This window comes from Phaenicophaeus curvirostris, chromosome 3 (genome assembly GCF_032191515.1).
Source record: "Phaenicophaeus curvirostris isolate KB17595 chromosome 3, BPBGC_Pcur_1.0, whole genome shotgun sequence".
In the NCBI taxonomy this organism is placed as follows: domain Eukaryota; kingdom Metazoa; phylum Chordata; class Aves; order Cuculiformes; family Cuculidae; genus Phaenicophaeus; species Phaenicophaeus curvirostris.
In genome coordinates, this window is record NC_091394.1 from 42,731,366 (window position 1) to 42,753,533 (window position 22,168).

The 22,168-nt window shown below is 37.4% G+C and overlaps 1 protein-coding gene across 2 annotated transcripts in view; it reads left to right on the forward strand.

The window, feature by feature from the left end:
* The window catches only part of CTDP1 (CTD phosphatase subunit 1), a 93,336-nt gene that overhangs the window by 42,885 nt on the left and 28,283 nt on the right, over positions 1–22,168 (forward strand). For both annotated transcript variants that reach the window (XM_069853765.1, XM_069853766.1), the window contains exon 11: positions 5,272–5,437. In XM_069853765.1, coding sequence (XP_069709866.1) covers positions 5,272–5,437 — 166 coding nt within the window. The remainder of the gene's footprint in view (positions 1–5,271; positions 5,438–22,168) is intronic.

The following is a 22,168-nucleotide window of genomic DNA, read 5'->3' on the forward strand; positions in this document are numbered from 1 at the left end:
ACACTAATGCAGGAGGAGGAGGCCTGCTTTATGAAATATAAAGGCTAGCGTCTGGACACTGAAAATGTGTGCATTTGGCTGAGCACTTGTCTCTTAAGGATGCATAAAATATCTAAAATTAATCCATAAGTATCTTCATAAAAGGTCTAACTTTCTGGAATGCTAACAAGCTTAGTAAGGCTTGTTGACTCCAGTGGTAAAGTTGTACCCAGTTGAAAGCCTTTGATCTTTGTAAAATGTGATCAAAATTCCTTTGTGTAATGTGATCAAAATATAGCAGTTTGTTATAAAACAGTTTTCTGAACAATTACAAAAATACAAAGCACAATTATGAATGTACACAGTTTTCTACTTTACCATCCGCTGATACTTTTGCAATGTATCACTTGTTAAGGCTTTGTATGTTAGTGTAGCTTGTTGCGTTTCCACTTCACCTTCCTGTTGCCAGATTATTTCAATGTATGTTTTTTCAGTTGTCATGTTTATATAGGCTTTTTCTTACTTCAGCTTCCTTGTTTCTGTCAACACAGACTTTGAGTCTCTCTTGTTTGTAAAGACATGTTGTTTTCAGTTCCTTTTTCGTCTTTTAAAATCTTTAAAGTCTTTTAAAGTATTTCGCTTTAAAGTACTTTAAGGTATTTTACTTTACTGTGACATGTTAAACGAACAGGTAAAGCTTTAATTGAGACACAGCATGTATCCAAAGAGAAGCTGAAAAGATTTTGGTTTTGTCAGTCATTGTGGAAAGGAATTTATCTATAAATAAAGCTGGGAGTGTTGTATGGTTGTAAATGTCTATAATTGCCATGACACTTTTAAGATGCTTCAGTGTGGTGGTTTGTATTGATACTAATGCATTATTCAGTACTTCAAGAAGAAGAGATTTTGACTTTTGTTCTACCTTTGTTAACAACTTGATGAAGATTTATATCCACATCTAGGACTTTTTCTTTAATACAGAGATGCTTCTTCGCTTGACCATCTTACAGAAAAGGAGAAAAATATACTTCAGCAGTCCTCTTAACTGAGTTTCTTAGAGCCCCAGACAGTTTTGAGGGCTGGAACAAGACTGTATCTCCTTTCTACTTTCATTTTATTTCACTTAAGCATTTATTTATTTATTTTACTGTCAGTGCCCAGGGTTGAGATGCTTTACTCTAAGCAAACTTAGTGCTACAACTTCACCCCGTAACTAAGCAGCTGTAAGAAAAGAGATGGCAGAAAATATATGCTGGGAAGTATTTTCATCATCATTCCCTGTTTGTCTCATTCTAGTAGTAAAATGAGTGACTTGTAGACACTGATATCTTAAATGGGGCACATCTATGATGTTCAGAGCAGTTCTGCTCTCTTTAGTAAAAGCTGGTGAGGAGTCTCACAGTAAAGTCTAGGAGGAAAGTAGTGTCATGATCAAATGCCACTTTGAGTACTTTTAATGGAAAGGAAGCATGGTACAGACAGAGCATGAATGCTGTGAAGAAATAACAAAACCGAAGAGGAACAGCATTGTGTTTTGACTGAGGAAGGGCTGAGGCAGTACTGTATTCTTGTCATGCTTTTACTTAATGCACGCATCAATAACATCGATTTTTAAAAGCTATGATACATGACTTTAGGGAAAATGACATTAGTACAGCAATTTCTTGGTAGAGGGCACTGGGTTTTGTGTCCTGATGGACTTCATATGTTCACCTCATACAGAAAGATGAGAGTATTTGTAACTAAGCCATTTCATTTAAAAAGTTGCAGAAGCCTTTAACACTCAGAACTGCTCCTGTTGTGGGTGGATGTAGTCAAAGCCTCCAATAATCTTCTTTTGATGGTTTCTGAAAACTTCATCTGATTCTGAATTTCAGGCAGTGGGCAACAAAATTACATTGCAGCAAGAGGGAACCCTTGGAGATGGTAGCCATGTGTGGCACAGAGATTGTACTTGGTCTCTTCCTGTAAGAACAGACCTTATTGTGCTTAAAAGATAACCTCCTACAAGGCTGGTTATTGAAAAGGGGTTCAAGTTATCAGAGGACAATTGCATAAGAACTGTTTCAGTTCTTGCTATTTTGGGTTCAACATTTTTGATTTCTTTCTGGGATTCAACTTGAAACATAATTTAAAATAGAATATGATTAGTTTAAATATCTACACACAGTTTGCGGTGAAACTGTTGCCAGGAAATTACAGATGATTTGGTTGAACAAATCAACTTTTTATGTGGCAGGACAGATCTTGCCACTGTGATTGGCTCTGCAACTTGAACCTCTGCTTTTTGTCATGGCTGCTGCAGCCTGAGCAGAAGGGTAACAGAGTTCCTGACTGTACTAGAAGGGAATGGAAGAGAAGGCATGGCTGCTCAGAGGCTGCTGATGGCTGGCAAGAGCTCTCCTGTCTGAGAACAGGAACGATTCCTCTTTAAAAGTAACCTGTGTAATAGCTTTGACACTATGTATCTCAACAGTTTGCATTTTCATATGGAAACAGTACTCTATGAACATTACAGTAACCTCTAAAGTTTTAAAAGGTTGAGATGTGTAATGTAGTATTGTCAAAAAAGGCAAATGCCACCTTGGACTAGAACAAATAAAAATAATATTACAAGTTGAATTCTAGTGAATGTTAATGATGCACTAACAGGTAAGGCAAGGCTTAAAACATGGATATAATTTACATTTGAAAGGTGGCACTCTGGTTTTAAATAATATGATGCACCAAATATTTGCCTGGAAGGGATTTGTCAAGCAGATGTTGGTGGCTGAAGCAGTTCTTAAAGATTTGCATAAACTAAGTTCACTTAAAATTTTTGTCTTAAGTGCACATTGTTACAATTTTTCTTTCTGATGTTATCAGTCATGTTATGACACCAAAAAATATGAAGTACCAAACTGAAACCATGAATGGAATTTTAATATTTTTAACTTTTTCGTTGATAGTTATTTTACCTTTTGCTCTGATGCTGTATAGATGAAAGTGTTAAGGTGCTTATTACTTCCACAAATGTTGAACCCACCTTGCATGCTGTGAGTCGTTAAATTTTAATCAGCAGTTGAAAGTGTAAAGTCTGAAAAGTGTCTTTGATAAAATAAAAATGTTTCTTACAAACTTTAAAGTTGTCTTTGTTTTATATTGCTTTTTTGAATGCTTGATGGGAAGCCTCAGTGTTTCTTATCCAGTATAAGCTGGAAAAACTGACAGAAGCCTTTAGAAGCTATTAATACAGTTAAGTAACAGTTAATATTTGTGTATGATAACGTGGTGAAGGATGATCTTACATTTTGTTTTGCAAAAGGAGTTCTCGCTGTCATTGGTATGATAATGTATTCTTAAAAAAAAATATACTGGTTTTTTTTTCTAGTCTAAAAGTCTGCTTGACTGCCTGCTACATATAACTTGTGTGTGATTCCTGGCATGGTCAGTCTTGTGTTTTTAATACAGTTGTGCAAGGTGTTGACAACTTTTGGTTTGTCATTCTATTTTACTAGGAATGTAAATATCATCTAAGCTATTTTCTGAGCAGTTTAATAGCAGAAGAAAGCTGTATGGTCTTGTAAAATAGAAAACATATAAGAGCAAGGAGAAGGGGGAGCCACTACCCAACAACAACAAACAAACAAACAAAAATCTGAGAAACTGTTAAGCTGTGATGAAAAACTTTTAACAGAAAAGGTTTGGTTAGTTCATTTCCAACATGTCAACTGTTGTTTTGGCTTCATAGGAAGGTCTGCTGTACAGAAATGATAGACTGCAAAGGGCCATGCTTCTGCAATGTTCCTGAATTCTGCTGAGCTCATGGGGGTCTTCTGCAGCAGATATTGCTCTGTCACCCAGAACTGGCTTGACTCTCTTCCCTTACCAACCCCAGTTCAAAAAATAAATTCTCGTCTCTTGCACCAACCCATGCAATCTGAAAGATGTGCAATTGGGAAATGTGAGCCCTGAAAATGCCTATGGCATTGTTTTCATACATTCTGTGATTGAAGTACTGATTTAGGAAAAAATCTTGATATTTAGATGACCTTCTTAAGAAGCAGTCATGTTCATGAGAGGAGGAACAGTTTTGTAGAACCTTACCTGTGACTGATGTAGATAATTTAATAATGGTTTGGTTGGGTGGGGCTGCTGAACTAAAGAAGTTTCTTGAAAATCCAGGCTTGATGAGAAGCAGCCATCCTGTGCTGAAATTCCTGTCAGCAGAAACCACACTGTACCCATTTACAATTGCAGCCACCAACAGAAACACTTTGATGGTATCTCACCTAGTAGTTACAACCTGAAACAGCTTGCAATTTCAAATACAGTCACCTTTATACTTGCTTGTGGTAATTATTCCACAAGCACATGATCTTATAGCTAACACAAATAATCTGTGGTGTGTGAGCTTTATGACCTGGTGTCTTTACATAAGACTTGGAGTGGTGCTGAGCTGCTGTAATGTTCCTGGGGATTAGTGTGACTGCCTAATATTTGTAGTTAAACCATATTGTATAGCGGTTTTAGCTGCTACATGTCTTTAGCATTTAAGTGATATTCATAGAATAAGCTACTCAAGAAATCTAGAAGTCTCCTGCTGTTGTTCTAGATGTAATCTATCTTTTTAATCCTATTACAAAGCAATTTCCATGGGGTTACTAAAAGGAATGTTAACATTCAACAAAATGGATTAAATAATTGTATCAGCGTGCTGGTTAAATACAATAACTAATGTGGTAGTAAAATACAACCTAAGAGAAGATGCTAACGTAATTGAATACACTAGCCACAGAGAAATATGGTCTGGTTTGCATCTCATCTAGGCTTAGCATCTGGTAAACCTCTGAAAACTGAGGATGCAGAAATGAGCCTTCTATTTGCACACCATGTCTGTAAGGTTGAGAAATGGGAAGGTATACTTTGAGATTCAAGAATTCAAGAACATAGAACAAGAAAAATATACTTGAATGTAAGAATTGTTTCCTGGATGATAAGTGTGTCAAGTAAGACTAATTCCTCTTGAGCACAAAGTATTCTAAGGGCAACACGTCTGCAGCTACTGGCATTCTTGGCTTCAAGAAAGGTTTGACTGTTACTTACAAGAACAGTGGGAAGGCAAGAGTAAGTACTTTGTCAAAGGTAAAAATACAACCTGTCTGACTGAAAAGAAAAGCAATCACTGTGTGACTTCATCTATTTTTCTTTTGATAAACACAGAACCTATTAAGCAAAGTCATGGTTTTTGTAGGATTTTATTTCTAGACAAGCTGTAAATCTTTCTTATGTGGGACCCCTGAAATTTTTCAGAGTTGTTCAACCACATCAGCAGCAGATGTTTGGAGAAGATGACCTACCGGCAAGTGAAAATGAGGAGCAGCCTGGTCCATCTAAGCGGAAACGCCAGCCAAGTTTGTCTGAGACAATGCCTCTGTACACCCTATGTAAAGAGGATTTAGAGAGTATGGATAAAGAGGTGAGCTTAACTAATTCTGACAAGTTTCGAACATAATGATTGTTAGTTATGTGGAACAGTTTTTTTTTTCCGTACAAAACCACATTATTTGAAATTCATTATGAACCTCTAGCAGCTGCTTATTTTTCTCTTATCCTTGTGAGGTTTTTTTAATTGAGCCACTGCTGTTGAATGAAAACATGGTGTGGAACGATAAGTATTCTTTCCTGTATGTATCATTTAAGATATTTATTGTTCCGCACCATGTTTTCATTAATTTATTACACGGTATGTGACTTCACTGTAAAACATAGTGACTGTGGAGCCTGAATTCATATTTGTGCTTAGATCATTCACTGGGTTTGGGACAGGATCATATAACTTGCCAGCTTCTGGCAGTAAGTTGATTGCAAGGTTCTAGCTGTAACAATCCTCAAGAGTTATCTTCAGAAAAGGTACTAAATATGTGTGAAGGAAATGGTGTATTCATCAAGGAAAGAGTGTGTGTGTATACAGCATAGTGTCATTTTGAGATATGCTGTTGACAGAGAGGTCCTGAAGGAACTTTGAGCTGGTATTCTAGGGAAAGGTCCAGTAACTTTCAACCAGTGTGATGAGGGGACTCTGAATTTGAAATGAGTGCAAGCTTTTGACTTGACTTGATAACTCTCAGAGTTAACGACTTTTGATTTTTCTTTTGCTTTTTTGTTGTAAAGTAGTTTGTCTGTTTGATCTCAGACTTTTTCACAAGAAATAGTAGTTCTTCTTGTCATGATGGTAGTCCCTGAATCCAACTGCCACTCCTTCTGTATTGTCAGTAACACTTAAAACAAGTTTTTACTATGTGTTTGTTTTATGGTTTTGTGTACTTTTTGTAATAATTTTTGGAAAACATTAATGAATTGCTGTTGCAGTATGTGCACTAAGGCAAAAGAAAGTGTGCCTGTTTTCCAGAATTACTGTGTAAAGTATTTATTGTTCTGTTTTTAAAGATACTATTTTGGGACCTTGTTAAAAACCTGAATCTTCTGGCAGTGTTGGTTTTGTGATTAATTGCTCTATATGGTATTGCAATTAGATCAAATAAGTAGTTTTTCTGCCTGTCCTGCAACTATAAAAATCTTAAATTGTGATGATTTATTTTCAAATTATGCCTTTAATGAAGCTGTATGTTATATTTGGAAACTAGACTACATCAACTTCAGGATAAGAGGTCCAAATTCCAGTGGATATTTCTTCATAGTTGACCTAGGTTCCAGGAGTGTGATTGCAGGTACAGTTACTGCCAAAAGTGAGGTTAACCTTTGCACTAGCCTTGGGACTGTTAGCATCACGTTGGTAAAGATAATGTATTCATGTACAAGAAATATAATATTATAAAACAGGATTTTATTGGGTTGTGTAGGAGTGCACTTGTGAAACAGTGAGGGCATGTGGTAACGTAGTCCATAAAATAAAAAAAAATTAGTGGAGCATACACAGGACATTCTGCTGTCAGGAATATTATCAAATAAAGGGAAAGTCAGCTTGATAAACATTGCCAGTTAGTGCTCTGTTCACTTCTGGTGACACTGCGACTAGTTTACCTTCCACACAAAAGCATTTGCCTGCATCTCATTCTTCCTCAAAACATGTTAAAAGGTAAGAACCTTTCTTAAGGGGTCGCTAAGGGGTGTGAAGTTACTGCTTTCTGCAACAAAAATACTTTTGCTTCGTTTGTATCTGTCCTAGTGGCTATGCCAGCCACAGTATCTGCAGTTGATTGCCGACTACTGTGGTGGAGAGGGAGTCTGCGTCAGTCACAATGGTGGTGCCTTATTCCACAACTACAAGGGGCTGTACTGAGACTGTGGTTAGGAGTACATGATCCAAGAGTGAAAGGAAGTTGCGGTGTGACTTTGCTGTAGTATAAGCCAACCCAAGTCTCAGTTCTGTGATCCTGCCCCTGGGCCACTGTTGATATTCGTGGGACCATAGAGGAAGCCAGTTCAAGGAGCTGGTCTGGTCAGAAAAGATCAATTGCCAGGTTAATCTTTGTCATTAACAGCTTACTGAAATAACTCTGACGTGCCTCTGCCTGTGTGCTGTTTCCAGGAGCAGACAGAAGATGGGGAGAGCTGGGAATGAGCAGTGAAGTTAGAACTGTAGCCCTCCAGCTCTAAAACTGCATCCTCAGTATTGCTGCTGAATTCCCCAGCAAATTCAGATAAGAATTTCTAGTAGATCAAAAGGAGTCTTTTGGCCATAGACACTGGGATTTTTCAATGAAGTGAAATAGGAAATGCAAGCATTTATATGGAATGTTTCTGTGGAAATAACAAGCAACAAATAACTCCTTTGCACTTAATGTTGAAAGGAAGTCTTGCTTTTCCTTTGCAAAAATCTCTGAAAAGGTCGCACAGTCACAAGCAATACAAAATTTGCATGTAGTTTATATGTGGGAGTTGCGTCAGGAGAATCAAATTGGAAGCCAATGAAGAGAATTTCATTATGCATTACTCTCAGATTAAATCCTTTTTCATCTTTGGCATAGTTAAACATCTGTTTGTTGCTTTTCCTAGTAAAAAAGCAGTATGTCTTCCAATATTCCATGGAGAATAACTGCCATGGGTAGTCATCTCTGCTAAAATCTGACCTTATGTGGATTTTTATCTTCACTTATTGTTTTGGCTGTAGTTTTGCTGTGGATACCAAACAAGTCAAAGGAAATTAATAGCATCCTGGCTACTGAGCTGCAGTTTAAGGCCTTTTATATCTTTTTCAGTGCCAAAGATCTGGGAGACCATATCCAATGGTAGATTCTTTTCCTTCTGACATGAAGGAGTATTTGAAACTTAGGAAAGTGTAAGAATGAGAGTTTGCAGTCAAATAGGATTGCTGTTCAGAGGCCAATTTCCAGATCAGAGTAAGTGCATAAGGAATAGAGCCCTACTTGGGAAACATACAGCCTGCTAATGCTGCTACCTCACAGCTGAGAAAACGTTTTCTGTGCTAGCTAGAGAAGGGTACTTTGCATCTGGTTGCTGCTGTTCCTGTGCTGTGAGGATGGTAAATGGAAGGATAGTTTAATGCTGTGAGTTGAAATAGCTTGTTTATAGTAATTTTTAAAGGCCTGGATAGATTTTTATTTCTAAACAACTGGTTATATTGTATATAACCTGCAGTACCTGTTCCAGGATAACTTTTGTTTTCTCAAAACCAATAATCTCACAGGGAATCTACTCCTATCCTTGACTGTGTTCAGAAGCCTGTCCTGTAGGGAGAAGGAGCTGGGCTGTCTGCAGATCTTCCCACCTCACGTTACAGCAGGGATTCACTTGTCCTCGCGTTTACTGTAGGGAGACTTAGAGGACTGTTGACTATGTGGTTTTGGTGTGGTTATGTGGAGTCATTATCCTTCCCCTGAGCTAGGTGGAAGTTGCTGACTTACTGTAGTCACTACAATGTTGTGCAGATCTGCTGTGGTTTACTGACAAAAAACAGAAAGTGTAATCCAGGCTTCAAATCACTCTACTCATTTCCAGAAAGCAAGTTGCACAAAGGACAGTAATGGCATACAAATCATGTGAAGACGTGCACGTGTCTTTCCACTTGTAATTTATTATCTCAGTATAGGGTGATGTGCAGCTCTCCTTCCCAGAGGTTACTTGTGGATCATCATGTGAGGGTATTTTTTCAGGATTCATTGAGAGCCGCTTCTCAGAACCTAGTGTATAGATTCTTTTCTGTACTGATACAAATGCACTTAAAGGCGGCCAGCAAAAGTGACCTATGAATTTAGAAATTGTTTTTATTGTATTTAAGCTATTGGTTGTTTTATTAAGGAAGGTTTTCTTCTTAATTTGTATTCCTAACTGATATCTGAAGAGAACCTTATGCAGCTGGGCTAGTATCATGTACAGTTACCTTGTCCAGTTTATCTAATCTTAGCACTGTCGTGTCCTGTGAGCTATAAATAAGCTGTGTTTGGTTTTACATATTAATTGCTTCCTGATGGACCTTAACTTCACATTTCTATGTGATTTACTCATCCTTCATGGATATCTATTGCAGACCCAAAAGGTGGTGGTGGTTTTTTTTAGTCAAGTGCATTGTGCTAACTTCTTTTGAGAATGTTTAATTGAATCAGCTTTATATAATCTTAAAGATTTTCCCTTTTGTTATTAGGTTATGTTAGGTTTTGTTATTCTTGTGTATGATAAATCTCTTGTCTGTGAAATAACTAACCAAGCTCAAGACTTTTCATTTCCCTCTTCCTTGTGGCTACAATTTTTTCTCGTGTCTCTTCCTGCTAGAATTGTGTCTGGCAGTACAGTTCTTTTATTTTTTCAGGTGGTCTCTCATTCACCAGTCTTTGTAAGTTGTAGAAATGCATAGAAAGATTTCAAGATGCTCCCTTATAAAATGCCAGTGATGAAGGATAATAATAATAATTGCCATGTAGGTTATATTGAGCTTAAGATCCTGTTCTCTCTCTTGCTCATATATAGGCTGCCCCTAAATCTGTGGGAGACTGGAAGTAACAGTAGAAGACAGATAGACATAGGTACTTACATCTGTTATTGTCTGCCAGTCTCAGACAGTACAAGCTTCACTGGTGGAAAGTTCAAAAAGGAACTTCCAATAAGGCAGTAAGATTTTAATAAGATTTAAGTTCAGTAAGTCAGAAGGGTTTCTAATTAATTTCTATCCTGGAACAGCTGTGCACACATTGTTGTATGATCTTTATGCTTTTGTGTTTATTACCATGTTTTTTGTCAGGGTGTTTGAGGGCAGCATCTGTATTGTCAAGTGTCATCTCTGCCATTTGAACTAAAATATTTTGCTGATTTAAATTCCTCTCAGTTTGGGGCTTGGGAGAGGGAAGACCAGTCAGACCTCCAGCTTTCCCATCTCTCACTTCAGATAGTGGAGTTGCAGTGATTGCTACCATCTGGCTGGTTATGTACATAGCAGCTGCAAAGTGACAGCATCACAAAGATACCTTCTGTGCATCAGTGGATTTGTCTTGAGTGGATGTTGCCTAATGAACTCCTTTTGCATCAAAACAGTTCCATTGATTTGGTACATATTCTGCACATACTTTTCCTTTTAACTAAGTTGGAATTTATATGTCCCGTATAAAGACTGAAATTGCAACACAAGGTCTCTTACAAAAGGCCATTTTGTCACTCTACATTTTGCTTCATCTAAGCAGATTTATCCCTTAATTTGTTTTATGTATTAAGTGGCTGTACCATGCAGTTAATTAAGAGGCAATGGTGTTCTCCTTCAGTTTAGTGAAAGCTATTATCTCAGTAAGTGGTTAGCCTCTTGATTAGTTTAAAAATACCAATTTACTGTACAGGATGTGGTCTTTGGTGCAAAATAGTAGCTGTCTGGGGCTCACTTGGACACTGCCATGATAAGCTAACATTTCTTTGAATTTCCACAACTACATTTCTTGTACAAAATTTCTTGTGTGACGCTTTAACATGTGGTATATCATAAACTGTACAGATGCTAAATTTAGTTAGCAGTCTATACTTATAAATTATAGCCCTTTCTGAAGCCTGCATGTATACATGCTCTTGTCAGTGATTGTCATTTGGGCTCCCTGGAAGCTATAATGTCTGCTTTGCAGGTATTAGACTGCTTCCACTTCAATGGAACTTAAAAAAATAATAAAATTCCCAGTGCTGTCTGTTTCCTCACCTACAGCCCTCCCACCAGATCCCTTCACGTGCTGACTCCCACAGCCGCTCTGGCCGACTTCTGCATGGAAGAGTGGATAGCATGGAAGTTGTAGAAACTCCAATTCTCTAGCTTCATCAGCTTTTCATTTTCGGTGTGGAGCGTTTATTACTAAATGGCTCAACCCAGCATGACTAAATGTGTTGCTTGCTTTCTTTCACTCTGAGATTACTTTTCTGGAGAAGAATGGTGAAGCTGTGCTAGGAATTAGGGTGCGGATTCATCTTCATTGAGCACTTACTATAGTGTGGTGGCTGGCTGGTGCACCAAGAAATATTACTTTGTTTTGCAATGAACGTAGCTTAAAACTGTTTAAGGGCAAGTATAGTGTTTTTACTGCTGTCTCCTGGTTAAGATTTTAACATTCACCTGTCTCTAATATGGTCAAATAACACAAGTAATTGAACATTAAGATCTTATAATAGTAAAGCAATTATTTTGCTGATATCTAATTAGTAGAGAAGACTGAGTAAAATTAAGCAATACTTTTTTTAATAGTAATTAATAGAATCAGCAGTGTAGAATTAAGAGACCAATACAGTGGGATGGAGAAAGACGAGCACCTAAAGCTGGATATCAGTCATTTGTTTCTACCTTTCTTTGGTTTGCTTTTAATAATTTGTTTTCCACTGAAAAAATGGAAACAGTTCTAAAAAGTAGCAATTTCTCTTTATTTTTAATCACTGAAGATATAAACATTTTTTTTTAAATATATCAGTATTGGTCATGTTTAAGTTGTAGGTAAATCATCCTGACAAGAAACATTGACACTCTTATTATTCATCTAATTGAAAGAAAGCTAAAAGAAGTGCAGTGTAGATAAGGCTAGTGAAATCAGAGCAGATTATCAACTTATGAAGCATGCATTCTCCATTTTTTTCAGTCTGATGTTTATCTGCAGACCATTAGTTCATGAACTAAACTATAAGCTGGTTATGTGCTAATTTCATTTATTAAGAGAGCATTGTGGTCCACGCTTGCCCTAGCAATTTAAATGTTTGTAGATGGTTTTTTTATGCGAAATCAGGTTTTACAAGAAGACAACTGACTGTCAAAATAGGAAAAGGGTTTTAATCTAGTTTAATATTACCTCAAGTAGGCAATCAATCTTGCATGTCTTCTGTCTTTTCTACCCAGATTGCTTAGAAAACATTATTTAAGCACAATCTCTGGTGTACTTGAGCATCTTATTTTAATTTTAGAGTTATTTTTATGAATTTATATGCCATGAGGGAATATAGGAAACATTGGAGCTTTCTGGCATTTGGATGGCACAGTGTATAGGTATCTGTATTTTGTAGTTAAAAATGGAAACTACCTGTAATGTATAAGAATTAGTTTGGCACTCATGGCATCTAAAAGGTGAAATTCTTTAGAGTCCTGTGCAAAATTAATATGATCAGTCAAATTCTTGGATGGTTGGGCTATAGTTAGGAGGAAATCAAAGAAAACATATGATTGAGACTGATTCACTTCTATTGTTCCCAGAAATTTTAACAGGTAGTTTAATCATAAGATAGCACAAATGTTATCATACAATAGATATTAACGGGCTGCACCAAATGGACATCAATTAAAGAAACAGTAGTGCTTACTTCAGAGCTAGCCTCTTTTTGAGGAATCTTATAAAATTTATAGTAATTGCCTGAATTTTGTCTGAATTTCTGTGTTTATTCTGTTGACAATCAGTCAAAAACTGATTTCTTTGTCAACAAAGATGCTTCTGCTGTCTTACGTATTCCTCATACTTTTCTGATGCAATTGACAGTTCATTCAGATCTCTGCCATTTTTCCACAGGTGTTCTTAGAATTGTTTCATTGTAAGTAATATTGGGTTTTAGAGGTTTTTCTCATACTCTATTGATAAACTTAGCTTCTTTTTATGTTTCTATCATTCTGCTAAGCACAGAGTAAAAATTATTGTGCAAGTAAGATTACATCTAAGCTCTGTGGTTTTTTCTGCAGATATGAACAGCTTCTGTGACTTTTAAAGTATTCCCAGTTCTATAGCAAATGCATTACTCTGGTGTTATTCCATGTGAAATGGAAAGTAGATCTATAAAGCTGCCACCTCTAGAATGTAGATACAGGAGATTTTCTGTACTTTATTTTGTTTCTGCCAATGCTGGTAGGTACTATGTACATTATGTATCTCCAGCCTTCACCGCTTGGCCTTCATGACAAGAAGCTATAAGGCTTTTTCAGCTGTTTGCTTGCCCACTGAAAATGGGGAGGACTTATTTGAAGAGAGTTCAGTAACCTCATTTTAACATATGTGTCTACCTCCGTATTTGAAATCAAATACAGCTAGGCTGTCAACACTAATTGGCCACAGTTAAGAATGTGTTGTCTGAACCACGTTAACAATTTGCAAACTGATCCCTAACATAATTCTGAGCAGCTGCATATAGAACAGGATTGAGATTCACCGCAAGTCTAACATGTTTTTGTATTTTAATTCAAGCTGTTATTCTCCATGAATGATATTTTAAAATAAGTCCTGCTCTAAGTCTGAACTGTTTCTTCGTAACTACTTTATTTTGTTTTATCAAGATGCCCCAATACTTTTATTTCAATGTAAGAATGAGTATATGCAATATAGCGTAGTACATGTTATGTGCTATGGGCAGTCTTTACAAACGCTTGCGTAATGCTAGTCTGCTGTAATTATTTACAAATATAATTTATAAATTGTGGAATTCTGTGGTTATAAAAATGCAAGTCCATTTTGGTGACATAAAGCCCGGGTTATTTATAAAGGCAGCATTAAATGACAGTCTGTGCCGTTACCTTTTAATTGGCCGTTCTTGATCAGTTATCACCAGATAACTGGTCATATTTTGAAATTGGAATAGTGCATAATTGCAACTGCTCGCTTCTAAGGTATCACAGAGATAAAATCTTTTCTTTGCTTTGGTAAGGTGGTCAGGTGCTAGCTTCAGAAAGCAACACTAAATATAGCTACTCAGCTCTGCCTTTGATAGTCCTGCAACTGCTAGTGTTCTAGCTCCTGTGTCAGCGTCACCGAGAATATTTCCATTTAACAGACAACTTTAAGAGATTATGAAAAGCTGCAGACTCCATGCCCCCTACTGATGTTAAAAATACCTGCTACAATGCAGTTGCAAAACAAATAATTACCTGAATGGCTAACCTGCTGTAGATTTTTCATTTCTACGGTAGTGGTGTTAATTTTAGATTTTGAGAAAATGTCATTGTTACAAAAAACATCACAAAATAGAGTATAAGATCTTGCACTTTGTTTGTTAGGGGTCACATATTACAAATATGAAGATACCGCTTTCTCCAAGATGAACATGGGCAGCTGCCCGTCTCAGATATTCTAGTGCTCCAACATCAAACTTGCTTCATCACAGAGGTATTGAGGACTGGATATAGCTGGCATACCACGACACAGAGATCATATCAGAACTTGCATAATATTTATCACCTTAATATTGAGCTTCTTGTAGAAACTGACTGCTCTTTAGCTACTGGACTTCTCTTCCACTGTGTTTTGGAATTTTTTCTGTCTTCCATTAACTTACTCCATGCCTGATTCTGGCTATTGAATGGGCTAGCAATGCAGTACAGTTGCACATACACAGCGCTCATATATCTTTGCTGCTTCACTTAATAGCTGCATGCTTGATTGTATGGAGCCTTTTTGCAGTCCTATTGCCCAGTTCAGCAGAAACCATTTCAAAATTGACCTGTCTTCACTGTCATTTTTAAGTTTCTAGTAAAGTCTGTTCAGAGGTAGTTTTCCTTAATGCTTGTTATTTGAGGTGGCTTTGTTAGCTTGAGCACATTTATCAGTGTCTCTTGACATTTGTGATAGTGAGACCAAGCTTATCAGGCTTACTGAAAAGGGAAGTTCATTGACAGCCAAGCAGTGCTTCATGAAGCCAGCTGATGTCTGGCAATGCTGGTGCTAAACTTCAGTTATAATTAGTAGATCGTGGCAGATCCAAGCTGGCTCTGCTTATAGCTAGTTTGGATCAGGTTGGGTTTACTAGCTTGTTGACAGTATGAGTAAATAAATCTAAACTGAACCCAGCATATCTATGTTTATATAGCAGTGTTGTTGAGCTAGTAAGCCCTACTGTAACTCAATTGCTCTACACAGTGGTAGTTTCACTTCCTTTGCAGCTGTGGTACCTGCAGGAAACCTGTACTTTAAGATAAATGAAAGCAGATTTTTGCCTCTCTTGTTCTCACCTCAGAATTTTCAGTTTCACTTAGCAGACTGACTTCTGAACATCTTTATAGGATGCTGAACAAGAAGTTCAGGAATTCAGCCTTTGAAATGGAAAAAACCTTTTTTTTCTGAAATATATGTTTAGCAATGAATATTTATTTCAGTCTAAGTGCTTTCAGTTCTAAGTTACACTTTCAGTTAACCTTTAGTAGATAAAACATAGCACTGTGCTAGTAGTTATTATAACATCTGAAAACAAAGATTCATTGTAAGAAGGTGTTGAAACAGTTGAGATGCAAAAAATATTGGGTTTGTCTGCATGTTGTATATACTCTACAAAGAAAATGGTTTCTGATCATGACACGGTTCAAAAATGGGCTGCATTTTTGGTTGTAGCATTTCGGAAGTTTAGTGAATTCTGATCAAAAGATTGTTTTAAAATGAAGCTTATGTCCAAAGAAAACTTGCTCTGAAGGAATTATTTGAAGCAATAAAAGTAGACTAAGCTTCTTTTGTTTTCCTGCAAAGTGATTTTGTACCCAAACTTTCATTCTTCTTTTGTAATTTGAATAATGTGAAACTGGGTAAGGAGCTCAGAAATGCTACAATCCCTTGATACTAGCGTACTGATACCATCCTGCCCTCAGCGGTTCATTAGCATCTTGCTACAGATGTCTCCCCTTGGCAGTGAAATGTGTCAGAAAAGATCACTCGGAGCCTGGGCGCTGTTCCTTCTTAAATTACCATGTGTCAACTTTAATAGTGTGTTAAGGTTTCTAAGTTAGCATGTCGGTAGTATTTTGTGATGGTATTTAAACACCTTTTGCAAGTGTTCTTTCATTGGAAAATTAGATTAATTTATACTACTAAAATATCTTGATCGTTAGACTATCTGTGCATGCCTCTTGCTAAGTCTCTAGGGAAAGAGGAAAGTTATGACTTTTGGCAAAACTATACCTCAGTTAATAGCCAGACTGACAGCTCTTAGGAGAGACTTGGAAAACTGTAAAACAAAGCTGCTTCTTGCTACGTATTGGCAAAATGTACTTGTTTAAAGTAGAAAGGGTGGTTTAGTGCACAAACAACGTCATGATACTGTCCTGTATTAAAACAAGGATGAATAGTGCTACCATAAACTTACAGAATTCTTAATCTATTTGCTATAAAGGTTTACTAGGCTAGAGCTATATTATACAGAATCACTGGGTTGGAAAAGACCACCAGGGTCGTTTAGTCCTGGCATTCCTATCAACCATTAAACCATGCCCCTCAGCACCTCATCCACCTGTCTTTTAAATACGTCCAGGGATGGTGACTCAACCACCTCCCCTGGGCAGCCTGTTCCAGTGCCAAATGACCCTTTCTGTGAAAATTTTTTTTCCAATGTCCAGCCTGAACCTCCCCTGGTGGAGCTTCAAGCCATTCCCCCTTGTCCTGTCCACTGTCACTTGGGAGAAGAGGCCAGCTCTCTCCTTTCCACTACCTCCTTTCAGGTGTAGTTATAGAGAGCAATGGGTCTCCCCTCAGCCTCCTCTTCTCCAGGCTTAGCAACCCCAGCTCCTTCAGCTGCTCCCCGTGAGACTTGTTCTCCAGCCCCTTCACCAGCTTTGTTGCCTTTCTCTGAACACACTCCAGAGCCTCAACATCCTTCTTGTAGCGAGGGGCCCAGAACTGAACACAGAATATTGATACATGTGTGCAGCAGGCTGAAATCCCTGAAGTATCTACCTGTATTACCCGGTTGTTTGGGGGATTTTTTGGTATTTTTTGGTTTTTTGGGTTGTTTTTTTTTTAACAGATGTAGATAATTCTAGTCTTTACTAGGCTATTTTGTTGGCTAGGAAAAGATTGCATTGATGTTAGTCCTTGTTCATTTTGCATACCTGAAAGTTAATTTTTATTGATTAGAGATCATTGAAGGTCTGTTTCTTTAAGAATTTTCGCCTTGCTCCTTTACCTTCACTCTCAGGTGCAGGAAAACTTGACTGATTGCTCAGTGATACAGATTTTACTCTCCATAAGAGAATCTGCTGATATTGCTAGTGAGGTGCCATAGTAACAGATGGTTCCATTCATCAGTTTATGAAATTCTGGTTTTGCCGTGAAAGAGCATACAATAACTTTTCCAAGTCATCAGTCTGTTTCCTGTTATAGACTTCCGCTATTCAGGTTGTGGCTGCACGTTTAATAGAGTTGCATATCTGAAGACTGTTCCTAGTTTGTTCCTGCTGTCTTATACTGTTGTGCATGAGTATTCGTGTAGACATAAAATGAAGTGGGACAGGGAACTGGTGCAGCTAAGCAATAACTCGGCTTAAAAAAAGATACTGGGGTGATTATACTGCCACTGAGATGTTGCTTATCAAGCAGTGAGATAGTTTTGTTGCATAGTTCAGTCTAGCAGCAGGATGCTGAAAGTGGTGGTACTTCCTTCTTGCTTCTGCTCATCTTCTAAGGCCAGGAAACACTGTAGTTAAATTTAAACCTACAACTTATTTGCACTCGTCTGTGTTTCTGCTTGATGCTCGGTGTGTTATGCAGTGGAGGGGAAGAAGACTTTGGATAAACTTAACTAAATTCTTCCTCTTTTTTTGGTGCTCAATTTTTGTCCTGTAACTTCCATGTCCGTGTTCTGGATCTCTGAGAAAAAGCAAATTAGAAATTTTGAATTTGTGAAAGCAAAACTTAACTCCAATATGCTGTTCTCTTTTTTTTTAAAAAAAAAAACACAATCTTGATAATTTTATTTCAATTTTCATTAATATATCAGCTCTTCAGAGGTGAGAAATTAACATTTTAAGCATAGTGGTTGATTGTCTGTTCTAATAGAAAAAGCAATATTATTCTGCTTAGTAGAAATGCTGAACATTGAAATGGTTCCATTTTCTTCAAGCCTGCAAATATGGAGCACATTTGCTAGTCATAGTATATGACTGGGATTGGGAAACCAATAATGAAGAATATGCCATTGGTGACTGAGTATAAAACTATGTAGCCTTTTTTCTGACCAGCTTTGGTTTCACCAACTGTTTCAGTAGAATGCGTTGTAATTTAAATTTAGTGATCGTGAAATGAAAGTCAATCTGTAAATGAATTATATGTGAAATAAATCTCATAGAAGCTTTTTTCTAAGGTTTGGTAATATTCCTTAAACTATTTACAGCAATTTTTTTTCCAATCTATTAGAGTAGATGTAATACTGCTAGATTTGATATTATAACCTGAAGCCTGCCTTTATCAAAAACAAGATAGCACAAAAACTGTTTTCAGTGCATGGAGATTTAAAAAATACTTTAGTTAATGCTTAACAATAGTTTTTGTTACATTTCTGATTTTGCTGATTAACCACCTGCTCAGATGTGAGCTAGTGGTAGTTGTGGTAGAGAATGGTAAAATCTGTATATGAAATGCTTAAGACAAAGAGGTGTTAAAGCACGGGCATAAATGCATTATGCAATTCTAAAAATCGAGTCAGAAATATGAAAGGAAAATATGCTCTAATGCCAAAGAAAGAAAATAAATGCAACAGAAAGTGAAAGGCAAGTTCTTCTGAGGTCACTCAAAAGAAATGGGAGCAAGTTATCATAGAATCATAGAATAACCAGGTTGGAAGAGACCCACCGGATCATCAAGTCCAACCATTCCTATCAAACACTAAACCATGCCCCTCAGCACCTCATCCACCCGTGCCTTAAACACCTCCAGGGAAGGTGACTCAACCAACTCCCTGAGCAGCCTCTGCCAGTGCCCAGTCACCCTTTCTGTGAAGAATTTTTTCCTAATGTCCAGCCTAAATCTCCCCTGGCGGAGCTTGAGGCCATTCCCTCTTGTCCTGTCCCCTGTCACTTGGGAGAAGAGGCCAGCACCCTCCTCTCTACAACCTCCTTTCAGGTAGTTATAGAGAGCAATGAGGTCTCCCCTCAGCCTCCTCTTCTCCAGGCTAAACAACCCCAGCTCTCTCAGCCGCTCCTCATAAGGCCTGTTCTCCAGCCCCCTCACCAGCTTTGTTGCTCTTCTCTGGACTCACTCCAGAGCCTCAGCATCCTTCTGAGTTAGTGACTGAATAAAGTAATACTAGGCAAACTATGAAAAGGGTGTTGCAATACTAAGTTGTACAGTGTAGCAGAGTGGAAGGGCATTACTGAATTGAAAGTCTGTTCGGTACTGAGGAGGCAAGTGTTCACCCAGTGGCAGCAGAGGATTGCTTCCCTGTAAACAACCCCAGGGCAGCCTTTTTCCTACTACTGGCTTTTTAGATCTTATATAAAGCCATAACTTTTCATAAGCAACAGTTGGTAACAGACTAACAACACTTTCTTTCTTTGAGATCTTGTTCAGTGGCCTTTACCTCATGTTATTTGAGTCTTTCTGAAATTTCAGCATGGATATTTTAAGCAGTCTAAATTGAAGAATCATTGCATTTAGCAGCCAGGCACTTCTTACTTCTGTTAGAGTATTAATGTTTCAGGGATGCTGCAATCAAAGAATTAAAGGGCTCCACCCTTGTTGCCTCCAGTAGGCTCAGGCTATCCTTCTTTTCCATCCCAGTCATAAGCTAATGTGCAGTCAAGGCAGAGCTGAAATGCTGTTCTTGTTTTTCAGTGATTCCCATTAAGTCTGTCCTAATGGATAGGTGAACGTGTGTATTCTGCCCATAGCTGTTGCGGTAGCTTTGATTTTATCTCAGACTTGATAGTATAAAAAAAAATTGCAATATAGATTTACAGATCTATTACCATTTAACAACCTTTGACAGAGGATTTGTTTTGAAAAAAGAATAAAGGAAAGGAAGATAAGAGCTATTGATACCTTTTTAATCAGATGAAGCAATAGCTTCCAGGCTGCAGCTATGTCACTCACTCAGGAATGTTTTGGAGAAGTCATATTATCTCCCTTGAGTCATCTTTTCTTAGCGACTTTGAATTAAAAAAAACATTGTGGATATTATGATCGGAAACTTAGTCTATGCAAATTTATTTTATATTTCAAAAGTTGGTAGTTAGGAATGGGGTTTCTTTTGTCTTTTCAATGTCATGAAGTGTTACTGATTTAATTGAGGAAAGCATTTTCCATTGTGCTAATGAGGATGTTTTGGAGGGACTGCATAGAATCCTTAAGTCAGCACTTGAGGCACCCTAATTACCAAGGAAAGACTTGACTTAATGTTTCTTTTAGCAGTTTTAAATATTTGTCCTAAAGATCCTGATGTTTTCAAAGTTTCTGCTCAAATCTAGGCATTGCTCTCCAGGCTGGAAATACAAAGATATTCAGAACTTCTAAATGGCGTCCTTCGAAGGATTAACAGCCTCACTCAGTCATAAGCAAGATACAGGATTGTTACTAGTGTTGTTTGAATAACAATATCAGTATGCAATCTCTAAAGGACATTTTATTTCATTTCTAGTCTAAGTGTTAAATGCAGTAGTAAAACCTAAATGTGGTTATTGTACAGTTGTAGTCACAGTTACCTTATTTTTTATTTGCAAAAGTTAAGTGCTCAAATTAATACAGGCTACCTGTTTGGTTAATTTGATTTTTCTTCCCTGCAGTATCGGCCTCCTAGGAGCACACTGTACTGCCTGGGGCTGCAATTCAAATGTGTTGCAGGCTTTATGGCCAATGCTGTGCAGCAGTGTCGTGAACTACAGCTATTGGGACTGCCATTGACATGGTTCATTCCTCAGCAGGATCCCAGTGCAGCCTCCAGGGATTGTCAGTGTGAGCTCCTGGAATTAACTTCCATGTGGTATTTTTAAACTGTTGGTTTTTGAATTTAAGCATAACAGCTGTGCTCAGCATAGAGCCAAGGCTTAAAGCTTTTTCTTTTTTTCACATAAATGCTTTTCATCCTAGAACTGGTAGTTCTTTACCAGAGGCCACTAGTATTTCTATATGCAATTCAGTAAGAGTAGATGAGCAGAATTTCAGACCATGAGTGGGAGGAGGTTCATGTTACAGGCTTGGTTTTGCAATGAGAGCAAACACCTGGTTTCTAATATAACTCAAATTTGTAGACTGCCTAAACTAAAAAAAAAAACAAAAACAAAAAAACAACTATCTATGGGTAATGCTCCTTTACAGGGGGAAAAAGGCAATTGCCTCCCACCCAAAAATACGCCATAAGATATTTTAAAAAGCAAGGTGTATTTTAAATAATGCATTTTGAGAGTGAAGATCTTATTGTGGGACTTGTGCTGCTGAGGGACAAAGCAGTGAGTACTGTTTTATTACAACAACTCAGTAAGATGCTTCAATAATTTCTTAACTGGTAATGAACAAACTACTGTTGTTTAGGGGATTTTTTTTTTAGGGGGTAGGCAGCCTTTTTTTCTGAAAGGTAGAGAGAAACATAAAAAGGTGTGTTTATGAATGTAAGAGTAATTAAACAAGGAGATGGTAAAAGTTATGATGAAAAATAAGTTTCCTTATCTTGAAACTAATTGGATGTTCTAAAAGCTTGTCACAAACCCATCTCTAAACCATTAAAACCAGATTCTACTTGGATTGTTTTGATAGTCTGAATGATTGTGGTTGTCTGTAATCTTTAAGATAAATTCACTTGAATTCAGGTATTGTTTTCTCTTTCTGTAAAAGGTTTGTTTGCCTTTGGAATTTAAGTGGAACTCTGCTTTTGCTTTGGTGTTGACATTGCTTCTTTGCTGTTTGGCCTCACTAGAAATTAAAAAGGTTTTTGTAGATATGTTGCTGACAGTGGCCCCTTCTATCAAGGATTCAATGTAACGCAAATCAGTTGCTTTTTAAAATATATGTAAAAACTAGGTGCATATTGTTTTCGGCTGAAGACAACATTCAAATAG